Genomic DNA, 20,222 nt, shown 5'->3' on the forward strand with positions numbered 1-20,222 from the left:
GTGGGCAAGTGATACGCCCCAGGCACGGGGGGTGGGGGGGTGGATCCAAGGAGTTCATACACAGCTGGTGCCGTCAAGAACTCTATACTGGCTGCAGGGGCCGGCAAACCATGGCTTGTGTGCCAATCTGGCTTACCACCTATTTTTATTGAAGATGTTTTACTGGAATGCAGACACGCCTGTTTGTTTACATATTGTGTATAACTCCCTAGTACGCACTATAGGAGCAAAGTCGAGTAGTTGTGACAGAGACCTTGTGGCCCACAAAACCTAAAATATTGGCTGTATGACCGTCTATAGCAAAAGTTTGCCAACCCCTGGTCTTGTGGGAGAGACACAGCCATGCACAGTTAACTCTAATTCTTGCCTCTAACATTTTGACTAGGTGGTGATGATGGTGAGGGGACGGCTGGCTGGCTGCCTCCCAGGGGCATTGCCATGACGGGCCAACCAGCCCTCAACCTTGCAGGCCCAGAAACTCCACTTTGTAAGTTCACCTGGATACGACAACAGAGTTTGTGATAAACTGACAGACGCCCCATACCACAGACCGATGGGTAAGCTAGAAATGAGCATGTGGTGTGGACTAGGCCCTTTGCAGGGACTAGAATGATTCCTAGAGGGCCGCCCTGTCTACATACTACAGCATGTCCCCCAGTTATTTTGAGGCTTTCTGGCGACAATGGCCAGACAGCAGGGGGCTCCAGGATAGTTAGTTCAGGACAAGGTGAGACCAGAGCAGACACTAGCACAGTCCCTTGCTGGACACCGCCACTCCAGTGCCTGGAATGTAACCCCAACCTCCATCGGCATAGTCCTCCCCTGGAAAAGACTGGAAACGCCACAATGTGCCTCTTTGGATCCCACCTCCTCTGACAGTACCTGCTTCTGTTAACACAGCCTTTCCGCAGCTACAGTAACGTCACTGGCTACGGGCTACAGCTGTTGCTAGTAAAAGGAGTCGGTGCTCTGAGTCTAGCAGGCACTTTGTTGTTTTCCATTACGTATTGTTTTCATGAGTTCACTCTAGGAGGGGCACCTTTGCCGTCTCCCTCCACCCACCCACATGCACCTGACAACTGTGGGCTGTGCTGTCACAGAGGCACAGTCAAGATGCTATCAGAGCACAGGGGAGAGCACCGCTGTTAATCCTGATGGAAGGTTTGGGAAAAGGCTTACTTAGAAGAGGTGATACTTGATACGGGCTCTGGAGGAGGAGGAGCAATTTGAGAGGGAGTAGTGGGAGAAAGGCATCCAGGCAGGCCAGAAATACGAGCAGTCAAGGAGGCAGAGTGAAGGGATATTGACCAGCTAGAAGCCTGGAGAGGCTCTTAGGGATAGAGAGACAGAGACAGAGACACACAGAGTTCAGAAAATAAATCCAGCAGCCACAAGAAGTGCAGATCCAACATAAGAAACTCCCCGGGGATTGAGGATGAGCTTGGTGAGAAGTGGGATGGGGCGGTGGGAATGGAATAGAGAGAGGGGACGGGACGTGCTTCCAGAGATGGCGGTGCTTGGTAGATAGGAATCGGGGATGGTTGGAGGAGAGTAAACAAATCTCCTCTGAGCTTAAATCCATAATGTTGAGGGGATGGTGGAGATGTTAAGAGTTGGAGCTCTTAAGAAGAAGAATGATTGGGAAGAAAATGATGAGTTTGTTTTGGGGCAAGTTAAATATGGAATTCCTGTGGGTCCAATTGAAAGCAGTTGGAAATACAGATGAGAAAAATAGATGAGGTAGAGTTGAAAAGTTGGGGCTCATTTTTATATGAATGTTAGCTAAGGCCAAGAGCGATCACCCAGGAAAAAAGTACAGAATGAAAAGAAAAAGCAACTGAGCATAAAATCTCCGAGAATGTCCTCATTTAAGGATAAGCAGGATGCAGAGGAACCCCCACAAAGAGATGAGGAACTGCCTTCATCCACCCATTCAGTCCTTCATGCACAGCGGCGGCGTTCAGTTGGAAAATGAATATTTTTTGGCACCTCCCATGGTAGGTCCTGAGCACCAGGGTTTACTCAGGTAGAGTCTCTGCCCTCCAGAATTTATAGTGAGGAAGGAGCTCAGGAAAGTGCAGTATCCTGTGGAGGCCCAGCAAGAAGGGGGGTCAGGAAGAACAGGGTCTGACAGTGTCATCTGCAGCGGAGGCTAAGAAGTGGGAAGGAAGAGGTGGGCACTCCTCTGATTCAAGAACCCTATGTTCCTTCCCTGTCTCACCTGGGAGAGCAGAGTGAACCACAGCCCTCATCAGATGCACCTCCGTTGCCATAGCAACCCCTGGGCGGCTCTTTGTTGCACATTTTTGAAACTTTTAAGTGAGGAAATTACTTTATATCAAGTTACCTACTAATTAGGCCAGTGATTTTCCAGTTAAAACATTCTCTTAAAGGCTTGACAAGTTTTCTCTTTCTAGAATTCATTTTTCACATACGTCTTCATTCACTGGGACTCTGGACCATATACATAATACTCAAAATACTAAACACTCAAAATATACATATACATAAACATGTACATAAACTATAATATACATATACATAAAATATACATGTATAAATATACATATACATAAAATATACATATACATAAACACTCAAAATACTAAAGACATAAAATAAAATTATTCTGTTTTCTGATTATAAAAGTGCTCATTGTTACCAAAAACAACAAACAAACAAACCAAAACCAAATAAACAAAAAAACCCTAGGGAAAGACTATAAAGTAGAAAAAATACAAATCACTTATTTCTTCATCACTCTTAATACTATGTTGTTTTTCTTCCCAATCCTGTTTCTAGACACATTTTACTACATTTAAATGTATTTTTTATTATTGTGTATTTACATTTTTGTATATAATTTTGTTTGGTAACTATAACTAATTATATCATAGGCATTTCCCCATGTCACTAAAATAGCTATAAAAACATTTAATTATACGTAGGCTTCACATTTAACATTCTTAAGAGCTCTTAAGATTTTAATGCAACAATTGTCTACTTTTATAAACAAATTTTTGTCCCTGAGTCTTAAAAATAGTCAAGTCCATTCATACTTCAAAATTATTTTTGTATTTACTTTTTCCTAGGATCCTTGTGTTTAAATTAATGTCTTATACATTTCAAAATGATATTAATACAATTAAAAGTGATACCACCATCTTGTGTTCCCAAATGCAAGTTACTTTGAAATATTATTTGATTATTTTGTAAATGCCATTGTTAAGAAATTTGACCCAAACTTGAGAAATGAGAAATTACATTTACTTTTTACTCATACCATTAAGTCCCAGGTTTCTACCAATGCTTATTTGAATCTCACAAGTATAGCACTGTGGAGCTGCTTTTTCAGATAATATTAATTCTGAAACTAGCTCTTGGCTTATTTCTCTCTTCACATTTAATTCTTTTCTTAGTTTTGTGATGGTAGATCACTTTGTATGAGGATTCAATGGTTACACCAGAAAGCAAACAGGAAATTACTTTTCCTGTTTGTTGGAAAAATTCACTTGCCCTGTGTAGCTTTTCCCATTATTTTACTCTCAAACATTTGGTGTACTTCTGTTTTAAGTGTTTCTTGTAAGAAAAATATGGTTGGATTTTAAAAAAATTAACTATCTTTAAACTGGCAAGTTTAACTCATTTTCATTTATTGGGATTATTGATGTATTTGAATCTATTTTTACTATCTTTTTCATACTTTCTATTTATCCTGTAAAGTTCTTTTCTTATTCCATTTTCTTCTCCTATTTTGGAACTTACAGATTCTAATTTTTTAACAGTTAAAGTTAATAATTATATTTACTTTCCTTTTATTTATTTATTTTTATTTTTTTTGAGACAGAGTGTCACTTTGTTGCCCTGGCTAGAGTGAGTGCCGTGGCGTCAGCCTAGCTCACAGCAACCTCAAACTCCTGGGCTTAAGCAATCCTACTGCCTCAGCCTCCCCAGTAGCTGGGACTACAGGCATGTTTCACCATGCCCAGATAATTTTTTTTTTTCTATATATATTTTAGTTGGCCAGATAATTTGTTTCTATTTTTAGTAGAGACGGGGTCTTGCTCTTGCTCAGCCTGGTCTCGAACTCCTGACCTTGAGTGATCCACCTGCCTCGGCCTCCCAGAGTGCTAGGATTACAGGCGTGAGCCACCGGGCCCGGCCTACTTTCCTTTTAAGACGTAGTGTTTCAACTCTTTCTCAGCCTATAGGCTATTATTGTCCAGTATTTTATTTCTATTAAAAATGTTTTGTGAAATGTATTACATATAGAAGACTATCCAACATACACATACACACAGTCTCATGTATCTACTCTTTTAAGAAATAGAATATGACCTCTACTTTAGGAGCCCATCTCCCCCACCTCTAGTTTCTATAACTTTACAAATTGGATGTTATTATTAGTGTTGATATTTATTTAGATTTATCCACGTGATTATCATTTTTTTTTTGATCACATGGTTATTATCATATACCTCACATTTCCCTTTTGGGGTCATTTTCTTCCTTCTGAAGTATATATCCTCAAAAAGTTCCTTTACTAAGGTTCTGTCCATAGTAAATTATCTTGACTTTTGTTCATCTAAATACATTCTATTTCATCCTCCTGAAAGATAAGTTTTGCTCAGTATGCAATTATAAATTGATTGAAAGAAAATACTTATTTTCTTTTAGCATTTTGAAGACATTAGCTTATATTATTTCTTGGCTTCTGTTATTGTTGTTAAGTCAGATATCAAGCAGGAAAGCAGTCTTTTTCTCTAGCTGTTTTTAAGCTATTCAATTTGTCTTTAGCGTTCTGCAGTTTCACTGGGTGTGAATATTTTTTAGAATTTTTTTGTACTTACTAAATATAAGGATCCATGAAAATTCTTGAATATTGCCTATTCCATTCTTTCTAGTCATTCCTTCTGGAATTTTGGTTAGATGAATGTTAGACCTTCTCATTCAAACTTCCATATCTATGTCATGATTTTCTTCTCCAACTTTCAAGTTATTAATTATGTTTATCAGCTCTAATCTGTTAGGTAACACATTGACTACCACACCAGAAAAAAATTTATTTTCTTGGGGTCATCGTATTTTATTACAAAAATAGAATAAAAACTTTAAAAACAAAATGATCCTTTCTAATTTAATGAAAAATTTGTTATTTTTTATTGTTTTCTGTATGTGAGTTCTATGCAACTTGAAAAATAGGTCCTTCAGCTCCCAAGATGAAGAGACGTGTGAGTTTCGTATGCTTCAGAGGCCCTGGGCTCAAAAGTAGCATGAGTTAAACACAGCTCGCATAGCAGTTGATGTGTTAACTCATATGTTGAATTTAAAATTTTCAACTATATATTTTACTTCCAGAAGTTAAGAATCTCCCTTGATATTTATAACAGTATTTTGTTCCTTGCTTGTGTTTTAAATTTTTTAAATATTGAAAACATAATTATTTTATAAACTATAGCCTACTGGCCAAATCTGACACACCTCTTGTTTTTGTAAACACAGTTTCACTGGATCACAGACAAGCCCGTTCATTTACATACTGCCCATGACTGCTTTCACACTACACCAGCAAAATTGAGTCTTTCTGACAGAGATTGTGTGGCTTGCAAAGCCTAAAATATTAATATATACTATCTGACCCTTTAGAGAAATGTTTGCCAAACCCTGCTATACTTGATAATTCTGACCCGAAGCCTGTTTGTCTGGTTCTGCTGTTTGATGTTTCTGCTTACTCTGTCTGATGATGTCTTACTCCATGGGTGGTCCTGTGATTTTTTTTTTTTTTTTTATTATGAGCTCATTTTTGTTGGGGCATTATCTGCAAGAATTTTATGAGGCTTGAATTGAGAGAATGTTCCTTCTATTTGTGTTTACTTTTGCCAAGTGCCTGGCAATTTTAAATTTATTTTTATTTTTTTGGCTTAAAATAGTTTCAAAATGGGAACATAGAATGAATTTGAACCCAGGCTTAAGGCCTGACTTGGGATTATTTATAACCTCTGGTGCGGGTAGGGACTTTTACTTTTTCTTCCAACCCAAATCAAGGTTGAGATGCAAAATTTTCTTTGCTATTTCCCTTTGCATGGCAAATATTTTCTAGTTCACTGTTTTACTGGGAATATGGGCCTTTGGGGACTCATTCCAAAAACTCCATGCTGACACTACACTGCCTTGTCACCTACCTCCCCTGTCCCTCTCTCCCCCAAGCAGGATGTTAAAACTGAAAGCTCTAATTTACAAAACACTGGCAAATGCCCTTAGGGGCTAATGCCTGCTTGAGTGAGCATTTACCATGCTCATTCTAGATTCTGGCTTCCTACTTCATTTTCAGCCTCTGAGGATTAAGATACTTTAATTTCTTCCCAAATTAGCTACTCATTTGATCCAGCATTTGAAAGGTGCTTTTTGGGGGAGAATTTTCAGGATATGGAGTCTGTCATATTGCTGGAAATAAACATAAGGAAAATTTTAAATTAAAACTGTACAATTAGGAAAATGAAAATGGAAAAGTTTCGTAACACTCTTGCAGGCTCCAAGCCTACCTAGTATTTATTTATATACGAGTTATGACTGTTGTCTCTGGAGGCAGACAACTTGGATTTGGAACCAAGCTCTGCCACTTACTATTGCTGGGGGTAAGAGTGGGCAAATTGTCTGTGAAGGACCGTATGGTAAGAGAGTCGTCCCTCAGCATGCACAGGGGATTGGTTCCAGGACTCTTAGGATACCAAAAGGCTCAGATGCTCAAGTCCCTTATGTAAAACAATGTGGTATTTGTGCATAATTTATGCACATCCTCCTGTATACTGTAAATCACCTCTAAAGGGGAGGTGGGGATGGGTAAATTCATACCTAATGGGTACAATGTACACTATCTGGGTGATGGGTGCACTTATAACTTTGAATCAAACAGTACAAAAGCAATTTATGTAACCAAAACATTTGTACCCCCCTAATATGCTGAAATAAAATTAAAAAAATAAATCACCTCTAGATTACTTAAAATACCTAATATGATGTAAATGCTAAGTAAATAGTTGTATTTTTTAATTTACTTTTTTATTGTTGTATTTTTAAAATTAATTTTTTAAAAACATACTTTTAATCCATAGTTGGTTGATCCACAGATGTGGAACCCCCAGATATAGAGGGCTGACTATATTTTGTGCTTTGCAAGATAAATGCAACTACTCGACTCTGCCACTGTATCACAAAAGCAGCCATACTTATATAATACATCATGAATCGGCATGCCTGTGTTCCAGCAAAATTTTATGTACAAAAGCAGACAGTGAGCTGGATTTGGCTTTTAGGCTACAGATTGCACACATTTTGCCTTGGGCAAGTTACTGACCTCTTTAGGCATTAGTTTCTTCATCTCCAAAATGAAGACAATTGCTTCTTGGCCTTTTGGCTAAGATCAAGTGTAAAATGGGGATAATAATAATATTAATACCTGTGTCATACATAGGTTGTTGTGAACATTAAATTAGCAGATTCACATAAGTGCTAGTGTTAACTGTGATGCTTCTGCTGGAAATCATAATGGTTTAAAACCAGTTCCTTGATTTTTTAAGATTATAAGGGTATCTTCCCTTTAAAGTATTTGAATATATCTGATGTAGCTTCCTCTGCTGCTACTGATGACTCACAATTGAAAGCTAACAACACTGCAGTAACAAACGACCCCCAAATCTCAGTGGCTCTGAAGAACTCAGATTGGAGCTCTTGCTCCTACTCCATTTCCATTGCAGGTTGAGGAGGGAGGAGCTCTGCTCACTGGCATCCCTCTAGGACCCACGCTGATGCAGCAGCCACCATCTGGAAATTGCTGGTCATTACAGGGGAAAAGAGCTTAGGAGGGTCTTGAAACAACAATTAGGTGCTTGGCCTGCAAGTGACATGTTAATTCTGTGCACAGTTCACAGTCAGAATTGGTCACGTCTTCCTCTTCCACCAGCTTGTTGTTCCAGTTTCTGGGCGTGCTGTCAGCAGACAACCTTCATCTGTCAGCCCCTCTGGGGTGTATGAACTGTCTCACCACATTCTTCTCAGGCCAGCCCACATCCAGGGACTGCTCCAGGTAGGAATGAAAATACCCAGACATTTCAGCACGAGGTGGGACAAGTCTGGTGGCCATTTTAGCTCCAGAAATGTCTGTGGATTTGGCTGAGTCCATTGTTGGGCAATGTGACTTCTCCCTCTTCCCAATCCTGCTTCCTTCTCCTCCTTTCCGTGGGATTGTTCCCAAGAACATTCCTTAATATACATCCTGTACACTAAACTCCATCCCAGGGTTCTTCTTGGAGAACCCAACTGTGACACTCACTATATGCCCAAGAGAAGGAAGGCTGAAAATATCTCCCGGGGAACACCGAGGATTGCTTCATTCACTAAAGTCAACAAAGGCAAGAGATTCAGATGGGAGAGACTTAAGTCAAAGCAATGATAACAGCTAATATTTATTAAACACTCACCTGCCACACACTATACCAAAATATGTTACCTGGATTAGGTCATTTAATCCTCACAACACCCTATGTATTAAAACAGGGGATTAGACTAGGGAATGGCAAGCTATGGCCTGCAGACCAAACCTGCCTGCACCCATTCCTTTGTGTGTTGTCTGTGGCTACTTTCCTGCTACGACAATAAAGTTAAGTAGTTGTGACAGGTGCTGTATGGCCCACAAAATGGAAAATACTTACTATCTAGTCCTTTTCAGAAAAAGCTTGCCAAAGCCTGTGTTAGGTATTATTCTCATTTTATAGATAACAAAATAGAAGCTTAGAAAGGTATATGGTTTATCAAACCACAGAATGCCACTTTTTAGTTATGAAGGCAAACGTCTGCAGAGCGGCTCCTTCTGTGATGGCAGGTGCAGAGCCCCCGCCCCTCCCACACCTCTGATGGGCCTTTGTAAGTGCTCAGTGAATGAATATGAATGATTTTCTTCCTTTCTCTTCCTGCCACCATCCCCCTTTGTGAAACTGAGGACTCCTCTCCCATCTCTGCTCTTAATCCCCTCTCAGCCAGGTTCTGTCATCCACAGGCAAGAGTCTCTAAAATTGTGTCCCTGCGGCCTCTCTCCACCAAGTGAAAAATGTGAGACTCATCAGCTTTTGGTATCTTTGATTATATTATATAAAAACCCCGAGCCATTTTTCCAGAAATGACTTTCTCTTACTGGAAGAGTTAGGGCAGTAAATTTGCAGAGTCTGAGCTGGTTACCAGGAAACACTTCATGATCGCTGAGAAATTATTCTGTGTGCTGAACCATAAAGTGATAAAATGAAATGGCAGCCTTCACAGACCCCTTAGAACCTAAGGCCGAGATTATCTATTTCCAACTGCTTCCAGCTGAGCAGCAGTTCCCAGGACAGCATTGAGTAACTCAAAAATATCCCCTCATAAAAGTGATTATTCAAGGGGGATTCAAGAGTCTAGTTCCTTAATATCCATCCGGCTACCTCCTAGATCCATCCAGAAATGGGCCTATGCTCCCAAGTTCACTCCCATACTTAGGAGCAGAGCTGGGAACTGAGCCCAGGTTGTTTGATTGCAAAGTTTGTGCTCTTAACCATACATTCTACTCCCTCCTGGTACACAAACATCCAGGATTGTGTGTTTACATTCTACAGATACTATTCTATGTGCCCATGTAGATTTTCTGCCAATCAGCTGCAAGAGGACTATAAGACGGGATTCTGCTTATCTGTCTGTTTATACCATGCCTTGTAAAGATAATTTCCTCAACTTTCAGAGAGAATCTTTGGATCCAGTTAGGAACATTAGCTCCCTAAGCAAAAATGTCTAAAATTCTTTCTCTATTCTTTGTTAATTAAAAAACAATTGGTCCTCTAAAAATGGCTAGTGAATGGTGCATGTAAGAATGAATGAATCAATTAATCAGTCTCCAGACCCTTGACTATTTAAGCATCCTGGGCAAAGTTTGTGCTCGTGATAAAAAAAAAAAAGTTAGCGGGTTTCCTACTGCTGACTACCTGCTGCAATTAGGCAGCAGAAGGTACACAGTCATTCATTTAACAAACACTGAGCATTCACTATGAATTGCACACTGTGGTAAGCACTGGGAATTGACACACAAGGTCTCTGCCCTCAACACAGGCCTCCAGAAACGAGGTTGAGGCATGGAAATCAGAGTGGGCACAGGCAGCTTCACCTGGGGCTTTGGCCAGTTCCTTGTATGTAAGGAAGAAAACACAGAGGGAAATAGAAAGACAGAGGATGCCCTTTCTATTAATAGGAAATGGGAGTGTAATGTCCAGGTGGAGGGCTAGAAAGGGTTAAGTGTAAATTTCTTTGGCAGCTGGCAAATGTAACCTGATCACTCTCAGCAGTAGCTTTGTAAACCTGGGCTTTAAAACCAGGAAACCTGGAGGAATCCCAGACACTGGGCTGGTTTTACTGGTCTCCCCTCTCTGTTTAGCAAGCTAGGCCTTTCCTTGCATGGCTGGTGTTTCTTTGGTGATGTGAGTGACTTCTGTATATTGCGCAGTTCATCCATAGTATGCTGATTTTTTACTCGTTGCATTCCCAGAGTATGTCCTGGTCTCCAATGATAGAGTTGAGAGGGCAGCAAAAGAGAGATGTTATAAAAGCATTGACTATTTTAATGATATAATTCTGTCAATATAACAGTGTTCAGACAGAGCTGTAACAAAATTCTTTTTACAGAACTTTTCAAACCATTAATTGAGGGATAGGAAACATTCCCCTCTCGTACTCCACCCTCCTACCCCCAAGGCACACACAAATGTCCACTCTAGATTCAGTTAAAGCAACTTAATGCAGGTGGGGGGAAAATTTGGGCAAATCCCATTGCTCAATAGAACCCTTCTTGCAAACAGCTAAAGACAAGTCAGAATGTCTTAACCAAACCTCAAGCATTATTAACCACAACGTGCCTTCATTCTGGTTTGTCTTACTATGAACAAGAAGAAAAGAAAGCTTCCCTTGCAAGAAGTGTTCTGTGTCTATTACAAAGCATGGATTGTGTGTTCAATGCTAGGATGGATAATGTATGTCACAAGAGTTAAGACAAGAGAGTAAACTAAGGCTTAGGGTACTCCAAAGAGTTTCAGGGAAGGAAAGAATCCTGAATTCTATTTGACGGAGAAGGAGGACTTAGTTGAGGGGTTGGGGGCATTTCAGGGAATGTTATAGACGGAAGCTTAGAAGCAGGGGTCTGGATGTCTTATTTCTGTAGACTAGTGACTCATCAGGGTCTTTTTTTTCTTTCCAACGAGAAAGAAGAAAAATAGACAAATAAAGGTAGTTGAAACAAAAGGTTTATTTGAGGGAGTAACCCAAGATTAGGTTGAAAAAGTAAGACAGGGACAATCTATGAAGGGATTTGGGTCTCAGGAAAGCAGCCAAGGCTAGGAATTGATACATAGAGGTGGTGTAGTACCTTCACTCTTGTTTTCTTCTATTTTCTAGACTGCTTTATTCACTATATAATGTCTTCATCAATTTGATGGGAGGTAGAGAGACTATTTTGGAAAAAAATAATTAGGATCAAGGGTTCAACTCGGGCAGCACCATGTTCATTGGACAAAAATTCTAATGTACACAAAAGAATGTCGCAGGTTTAATTCTAGCCCAAACCCGGACAAGCTGAGGATCAGATCTGTGCAGAAAAGGCTGCCAGAATCCTGGAGAGCAAACCGAGAAAACATAGCCACAGGTTCTGTTGAAAAGTCTTCTCTCCTTATGTTTCATTTTTTCCTTTTCCTCTTCTACCTGTCTGCTCCCTTTCTCATTCATTGCTTTCTCCTTCCTTTTCCCATCCTCCATTCATTCCTCTTCCTTCTTTGCCTCTGTCCACCTTCTCACCCTTCCCTTCACTCTGCAGCTCCCTCCTTTCCCCCTCCCACCCTCTCTCTCCCGCTTTCTCCCTCTTGCTTTCCTTGCCCTCATCTGTCTCTTGCTCTCACTCTCTCTCTTTCTCTTCTTTTTATCTACAGCCTACTGACTTCTTGTTTCTTTTCCTTCTCCCTTTTTCTTTCTAAGAATTTCTTCATGCACCTAGAAGAGGACTAAATGGTGCTCTGTGAAATCTGTGGCTGGAAGAAAACATGGGTGGAAGCAGTTCTGATCATAGGCAGCCACTAAATTTGATTTGTAGCTGACCTTAAATGTAGGAAAAGATTTTCAATTACAAAACTCATAAAGTGTAAAGATGAGGGAACCTGGCTGCATTTTGAGTTTGACTAACGGTCTCAAAGCGCTTTAAAATGTTTGGCATTTGCCAGCCTTGCTTTCTTCCTCTAATCCTCAAACCCATGAGTTTTTATGGGAAACATAATCCTCTTTTCTGATTCATTTACACTTAGCTCATCTGAGTATTGTTTTGTAAAAACCATCTGAAGTCCAAGAAGTTTTATGAGATCTTTAAAGACTTGTTTTTTGAACCAGGAAGTTGTGTACTGCCAATATAAACGGACCTTGAACCCTCTGGGGGCCGGGGGGGAGATTTGGGTCCAGGATCTGTGGCATTAAACTGGGTCTACACTTGGCAAAGGCCTGTCCTCATGCCTGACAGAAACTGGGCTGTCACTTTCAGAATAATGGTGAGTTCAGTGTTTTAGATGAGTGACCATCTCATATGATAGTACATGGGGCACATGACACATTTTTCAAGAATTATCTTGCTAGTTATGTAAATAGCAAGAGACTTATGTGGAAAACTGTGACTTTGCTGGAGTCTCCCAGCTAGAGAGTGGAGCTGCTTGCTCATGTGTCTATTTCCATACCAATGGTTATGGATACACACCTGTCTACAAACCTGTGTAAAGCGGTGTAGAGGGATGGGATTAACACACTGGAGAGTTTTTCCTGTGGTTATGTTTCAGAGATGATCTGATCGTAATATATCCAAATCTGTCATAAGGCAGTTTGTAATTGGGTTGAAGATTGGTGTGAAATACCCACTGCTGTGAGTCAGGAGAGAGGAGAATTGTATTATATATTTTTCATGGTAGAAAACATTTTTCTGCAGAGCCATAGATCATGGTAAATAGCATTTCACTCATCTTCCCACAATATAAGGATCTCAGGCAGATTCACAGGTGCTCTGGAAACAGGCTCAAAGAGGTAAAAATGACTTAATTCCCATGGGAAGTAAAGCAGCAGCTAGAGCCCAGCCCCACCCAGACGGTGCCCTCTACAGGCAGCTGCCTCTACTGATTAAAAGCAGCTTTGATGTTTGCCATCCCTCCCTGTGGGTCCTGTGAGTGATCCACTAGAACAGCACACCCACCACCGAAGACTAGTGCAGCCTGGTCCTGTTGGGGATGTTGTCCTTCACTATTTCCTGAGCTTTCACCTATCTGACATCTGTCCCTCCTGTCCTGGCTCATCAGAATGTTGTTAGCTCTGCTAGACACCACCCTTCCCGCACCCTGTCCATTTCAACTGTTGTCACGTAAATCTCCACCTGCAAGGTAAGATCCCTGTGGACTGATTTGACTTGTAGGTAGAAATGTTTTCCCTATATGGGCTGTCCTATAATATAGGCATCATACAAATCAGGTCCTGCCTTGCAAAGAGTTCTATTAGTATCTTGAAGTGTTGCTTAATTTGGTTGTTGTTTATCTTTTTAGAAGTTTTCCATTTATTCGTATCTTCTCTTCCTAGCCAGATGGGAAGTTTTCCGAAGCATCAGCCTCTGCGCCTTCTTCAGAGAAGACATTTGTATTCTTTGTATAGAGCCCAGTGCCTGGAGGCAGCCTCGTGACCCATCTCCTTCCCCAGTGTTCTCAGCTGGTTCACTTCAGCCCAGCTCAGAGGCTGACCTGGAATGAGCCTATCCAGGGGGACCCTGGGTGTTCTTAGAGCCACAGACTGTGCCGGGTGAAGGGAACTTTTAATCTGACTCTTCGTGTAATGCAGGAGGAAGATTTGCTTCAGGGAGGAGAGGAGAACTGCCCGTGGTCTTCCAACTAATTAGCTGCAGAGTTAGGGCTGGAACTGAGGTCCTTTCCCTCCCACCCAGAGCTATTTATTCTAGGACAGTGGCTCTCAGACTGTGTTCTCACAGGAAGCTGGCGCTCAGAAAGCTGGATTGAAACCCTCTCATTCCAAATCAAATACTGGAGAACTTTCTCCAATGTACAGAAAAAAAAAAAGATTAATAGATTGTTTCCTCAACTTTAAATGATGTTTCCATTAATACTTCTTAAACCATTGTCACTTGTTACCAATTGTCTAATAGCCACTGCACCCAGACAACAAAAGAATAAGCCATAAATAAATGTGAACGATAAGAACGAAAGCCTTGGAAATAAATCATTCTTAAGATAAAGGCTTTTTTTTTTTTTTAAAAAAAAAAGGATTGCTATGACCATAGGTTTTCTATTGCATTCATATAATAAAATCACACATTCTGCTGGTGACATTGTTTTAAATTCAAATGCTAGAAGTAAATATGTCATTACTTCACCTTTTTCCCTAAAGCGCACTATGACCCCCAGGGACTCTGTCCCTTGGAACATTCTGCCATCTCCCTTAATGGGGCCTAGGGTCATTTCCAGGCTGAGCGACCCCGTCGGATCGGGGTCCAGGGAACTAATCTGATTTTTTCCCCCTCAAATACTAATACTGGCTTGGGGTTGTATTCGGTCCTAAACTCTGTATTCCCACCGTAAAGGTCCCAGGGCAGGGCTGCCTCTGCGGCTGGTTCCGTGGCGGTTCCCCGTCTACGCGGGCGCCCCCTGCTGCCCGCCCTCGCTCCGTACCTGCCCAGCGAGGCGTAGGGTACCAGAGGCTGCAGCCCGCGAAAGCCACCGGGACTTCACAGTCCCAAAGGGAACCGTCTAAACACTTTCCCATGGAGCGCTCAGCGCACCCCGGACAGTCCTTTCTGGGGCAGGATTTGATATTTTAGTCCAAGCCCTGCAGCAAGTTGGACGGATAAGAAAATGCCGGGATTGCCAACCAACATCACACGAATTCTGCGGGGTTTCTAGAAGGAAAGGACCGTTGGGTAACTTTGCTGAGCCCTTTGTCCTCCCCCGGGACACGGGAGCGGGGCGTGGGGACCTGTGCCTTGGCGACCCACGGTAACAACCCCGTGGATGTGGAGGGTGGCGGCGCGTCCTCGGGCTCATCTCACGCTTTCCCCAATTAGGATCCGCCGCCTGACGTCACGTCTGCCGGAGATTGGCTGTTGGGAGCCGACACTCGCTTCCACCGGAGAGCAACTTTTTAAAGACTTTGCAGCCTGGGCTGCTCCGAGCGTCCCGCGCGCTCACGCTCGCCCTCGGCCGCTCTCGCCGGGCCCCGCGCGCGGACCCTCACCTTGCGGCGCGCGCCCCTCGCCCCTCCCCTCCGGGCCCCGCGCTCCCCACCCCCACGGCCGCCCCCTCCTCCCCGCCACAGTCGCCCGGGGTCTGGGGCCGCTCAGCCTCCCGCAGAACTTCCTCTCTTGCAACCGAGTTGGCCTCCTCCCGCCTTTCCCGTGCTCTCGGCAGACCTCGGGGAGCCCGAGCGCGCGGGGAAGGGCGAGGGCGGCCGCACCGGGCGAGCCGCGCGGCCGGTCGCGCCGGCTGGGGCCCGCGATGGCGGGGGCCTGGCTCAGGTGGGGGCTCCTGCTCTGGGCAGGGCTGCTCGCGTCGTCCGTGCACGGCCGGGTGCGGAGGATCACGTACGTGGTGCGCCCGGGCCCCGGCCTGGCGGCGGGCGCCTTGCCCCTGGGCGGGCCCCCGCGCCCGCGGACCTTCAACGTCGCGCTCAACGCCAGGTACAGCCGCAGCTCGGCGGGCGCCGGCGCCCCCGGCCGCGCCTCCCCGGGGCCCCCCTCGGAGCGGACCCGGCGCACGAGCAAGCCGGGCAGCGGGGCCCTGCAGGGGCTCCGGCCGCCACCGCCGCCTGAGCCGGCGCGCCCCGGGGGCCCCAGCGGGCTGCTCCACCCCAAGCCGGGCGGTCACCCGGCGGCCGCCCCGTTCGCCAAACAAGGCAGGCAAGTCGTGCGCTCCAAGGTGCCGCCGGAGACGCAGAGCGGTGGGGGCTCGAGGCTGCAGGTTCACCAGAAGCAGCAGCTGCAGGGGTAAGCGCACACCCCCTCTCCCCGCCCGCGAAGGGACCCGCGGGGTCGGGGCCACTCGGAGTCCCGCGGTGGCCGGGGACGGCGTGAGCGGAGGATCGGCTTTCTCCCCGCCTCTGCCTGCTCCGGAGCGCCAAGGGGAGCGCCGAGTGCGGGGAAGCCCTGGAAGTTCTGGTCACGTTAAACTCCGAGTGCATTGTTACGGAGCTGCGGGTAAACACAAAAGGCATTTCTGCCTGGGGCGTAACCTCCTGTGCGCAAACCAAGCTACTCCTAGAAGATGGGCGTAAACATGAAGTCACTACCACTGAGTCCCTCAGCATCAGTTAAACTTCGCTTTGCAACCGAGTTTTAATTTTGGTCTAGCTAGTGAAAAAAATGTTTGGAGAGAGGGCTGGCTGGAAAGGTCCCGCTCCTGTTCCGTGGCCTGGAACTTTTCAGCATCCTAGAAATTGTGGGCTTGGGCTTCCCTGCACCTGTGGGGTTTGCTTTCCTGGGGAGGGTTTTCTTAGCGTTGATAAAACTTGGTTGTAAAGTTTCTGTTGTTGGGAGCTCACAAGCATCTTCCCTGTGCACCCTCCCACCCCCCAGTTAATCACAGGTTGGGGTGGAGGGAAAACTTGTTTTGCATATCTGGTTCCAACCCCCCACCCGTCAGGGGTGGTTCCAGGCGATGTGACCTCACTCCTTTTTGGACACTTCTCTCTGAAACTCAATTTCAATTTAAAGTGTGGGCCCAGATAATATACAAAATAAATTTAGCTCTACTTTGATTTTGGGGTTAACAAAACTGTTTACCTGGACCTCATTTTCCCCTTCCTGTATAGCTCTATGTTATGCAGGCTTTTGGGTTTTCCCACCCTTTGCTGATATACGGTCTTTACCCTTCTACTTGGGTAGCTTTGGGTTGGGCATTCTGGGTACCTGTTAGGACTTTCTCCAATCCAGAGGAGTGCAGAAGCCGGAGCCTGGTCTTTCTGGAACCTGCTGGACGCTTGGGTTCTTGTTAAGGGAGTGTCGTTGCTGCTGGACTCAGGGGTCTTGCTTTGTTTCAGGGTCAATGTCTGTGGAGGGCAGTGCTGTCATGGCTGGAGTAAGGCTCCTGGCTCCCAGAGGTGCACCAAACGTAAGTTGCCATGCTCACAGTGGCCCTGCACAGAAGTCGAAGTGAGGCTGTCCACAGGGGGGCGTCTCACAGGGGCCACTTGCAAGGGCTAATGCTGCCCTGGGGAGGTTGAAGTCTGAAACACAGTTTACCCACGCAGCCTGCATTACCACCTAGGAAGGGCTGGGTCAGCATAATGATAGTGTCAGTGCCAGCAGCCACGTGTTGTACAGGACCATGCTATGCATCCAAGATTTTTCTGCCCTCAACTGAGTTATTAATCACTATGTCACATCTGTGAATCAAGAGCTAGGGGGAAAAATCCCATTTGAGGATGTACCATGTGGCAGAACCAATAAAATTAATTTAAACATGATACCAACACATGAAAACATTCTTTAAGATGATGGCAGGAGGGGAATGGGAAGTAGAGGGCCTCATTCTGGAATAAAACATCAATAGTTTTTATAGCTTTCTGAAAACAGCAACCTGAATCCTCCATCTTTTAGGCCTGATGGTTTTTCAGCGTGCACCACTCTGTACTGCTCTTCAGAACTGGTGAGTGGGGTTCCCTGCAGGGCTTCTCCAGTTAATATGCATGCTCAGCAGTGTTTTAGAAAGATGTGTTAATTAAAATTAGCCTGGTGTGATGGCATATGCCTGTAGTCCCAGCCACTCAGGAGGCTGAGGCAGGAGGATGGCTTAAGCTCAGGGGTTAATGGCTGCAGTGAGTTATGATTGTGCCATTGTACTCCAGCCTGGGTGAGATCTTGTCTCTACAAAAAAAAATAAATAAATAAAGGAAGAAAGAAAATGTGTTAATGATGCATAGAGTGCATATAGATTTGAGAATGGTGGGAAATTTTTCCCCTATGCATCATGAAGTTAAGGATTAAGTTAAAATGCATCTTGAGGCTCCTCTTGACAAGTTGATGCTGTCTGGTGCTAATTGGAAATAAGCCTGATGCAGAAAAAGTTAAGCATTCTTAGATGTTCTCTGCATCCCTTGTGGATTGGAATTGTCCAAATTTCAGCTGCTTATTAGGATTCAGCATAATAAGCAAAATTAAGTAATTTGTCTCGTATAGTTTGGATTGTAAAACACGGGTGGATGAATAAAAAAAATTTCTGATACAGTCATTCTAGTGACCTTGTTTTTTGAAAATGCCTTCAATCCTCAAAGGAAACAGAGAGGCTTTGGCATAATGGCTTTATTTTTGTAAAAAGAAATGTCTATGTGTTTTATGATTTGGCTGTCATCAAGAAGTACTGGCAGACATGAACAGCCTCCTGATTCTTGAACTCGAACCACTAGATCAGAAATGCTCAGGGTTGTAGGTATTTTAGATGAAATCATAATTTTTCATTTTTCAACTTCTTAGATTACACTTGACAGGAATGTGTCAGCATTTTTCTGAATTTAGAATTGCTAAGGCCAAATGACATGCCTTCCCCTCTTCTCAGCAACTCTTCTGCCCAAAACCTGATACGATACGGTTTGTCTCTAGCATGGAGGTAACCCATTCATGACAGCATCATTGCAATAGGATATTGCCGTGTAAAGGTTAGAAACACAGGGCAGGATTTTACAGATGGTTAGATGCTCCTTGATGCCTGTTGGGGAGAATGCTCTAAGGCTTTAAGAAGTTTACTTGGCAAGTGATGCAATTGAGGGCCTTCTCTGAACAGAGGATAGACCCCCATTCTCAGGTTACCGGAGCATTTGGGAATCCAGAGGTGTTCTACAAAATCCAAAGATGCTCAAGATCTTGAGGAATTGCTTCATGGCTTCCTGCTTCTCTAGGCGAGGGAGGCAAAGACGTGTGTGCACCTAGGTTTAGCTGGGTTTGACCCTTGGTGGTCCAGAGAAAGGCACAGAAGGGTGTTGGTTGAACGGTTAGTTACTCTAGGGTTCCAGAGGAAGTTGCTACATTTATTTAATCTCACAATTCCTACAACAAATTCCTCTAGCTCTTAAGTTTTCCTTTCAGCTTCTAGGAGGTAGCCCTTGGATAGCACCAGGATATAAGCAATGCAACATCCCTTTCCTTTTCTATGGTTTCAGCATTCAAAACATTAGCCTTCCTATACTGCCCAATCTGACAAATGAATTCAGGCCCAAATGCTAGAAACTTCAATCACAACTCCCTTCAGGAATAATTATGTTTTTAAAAGGGATACTGGGGTAGGTCAGTGCTCAATCCAAAGTAATGTATCCATGAGATGAATATTTTAAATGGGGGACTTATTTTCTGTATGTCTGGGAGATCCAGAGAGATGAGAGAGCCTTCTGCCTTCAGATGAGACCATTGGGGTTACCTCTGATGCCGTGAAACTTGTGTCCATGATTGAACAGTGTGATGCCAGGAAAGACCCCTGACGTTGGGGTCAGAAGACCTGAGTTCAAATGCTGAATCCCTTATTAGCTCTGTGGCCTTGGATAATTCACTTATCTGACCTTAACTTTTTCCATGTAGAAATTGATTGTGCTAAAACCTCGCCTCATTTGTAGGGTTGTTGCAAATATCAAGGTGGAAAGAGAATGGGTATGAAAGCCTTGATGAAACCAGAAAGATTCTTAGGGTTTCTTATTGGATCAAGACCAGTAAATCTTGTCTCATTTATCTGTAACTTGATTTTTCCTTTATTTCCCTTTGTGGACTCTGTCCTCTCCCACTTCCTTACTATGCTAAGATGGAACAATTGTACTTAGATATGGTTTATTGCACATGAGAATACAAAAACCAATGATACATACATATGAAGTTCCCCCTTAAGATAATAGTCATCATAAAATGTACATGCTCATTTAAATGTGTAAGTCAGCATGTCTTCTAATTGTCATTATATTTTAAGGATAATGAAGAATTTGAGTTTATATAGGACATGTCCAATTGATGCAAAAAATATTTTTGTGTAAGAGATTGGAAGTGTTCATGTTGTTCAGTGTTTGCTTAATGCAGTGAAGAAAATAAGGTATTTGAGCCAGCCTGAATGGGTTTTAGCTGATTGAAACTTAATTTAAAAATGGGCCATGGGCAGATGCTT

General features: G+C 43.5%; 1 protein-coding gene and 1 long non-coding RNA gene across 6 annotated transcripts in view; both read left to right on the forward strand.

The window, feature by feature from the left end:
- Nucleotides 1-1,294: 1,294 nt before the first annotated feature.
- Nucleotides 1,295-14,326, forward strand: LOC123636782. The gene is made up of 3 exons (XR_006734660.1): nt 1,295-1,444; nt 7,961-8,083; nt 13,663-14,326. It is a non-coding gene; the product is annotated as an uncharacterized LOC123636782 (long non-coding RNA).
- A 1,258-nt stretch (nt 14,327-15,584) lies between these two features.
- Nucleotides 15,585-20,222, forward strand: part of LTBP1 (latent transforming growth factor beta binding protein 1) — a 379,098-nt gene continuing 374,460 nt past the window's right edge. For all 5 annotated transcript variants that reach the window (XM_045549354.1, XM_045549355.1, XM_045549356.1 and 2 more), the window contains exons 1-2: nt 15,585-16,072; nt 17,125-17,195. In XM_045549354.1, the coding sequence (XP_045405310.1) occupies nt 15,585-16,072; nt 17,125-17,195 (559 nt within the window). The remainder of the gene's footprint in view (nt 16,073-17,124; nt 17,196-20,222) is intronic.

Source organism: Lemur catta, chromosome 4 (assembly GCF_020740605.2).
Source record: "Lemur catta isolate mLemCat1 chromosome 4, mLemCat1.pri, whole genome shotgun sequence".
Lineage (NCBI taxonomy): Eukaryota > Metazoa > Chordata > Mammalia > Primates > Lemuridae > Lemur > Lemur catta.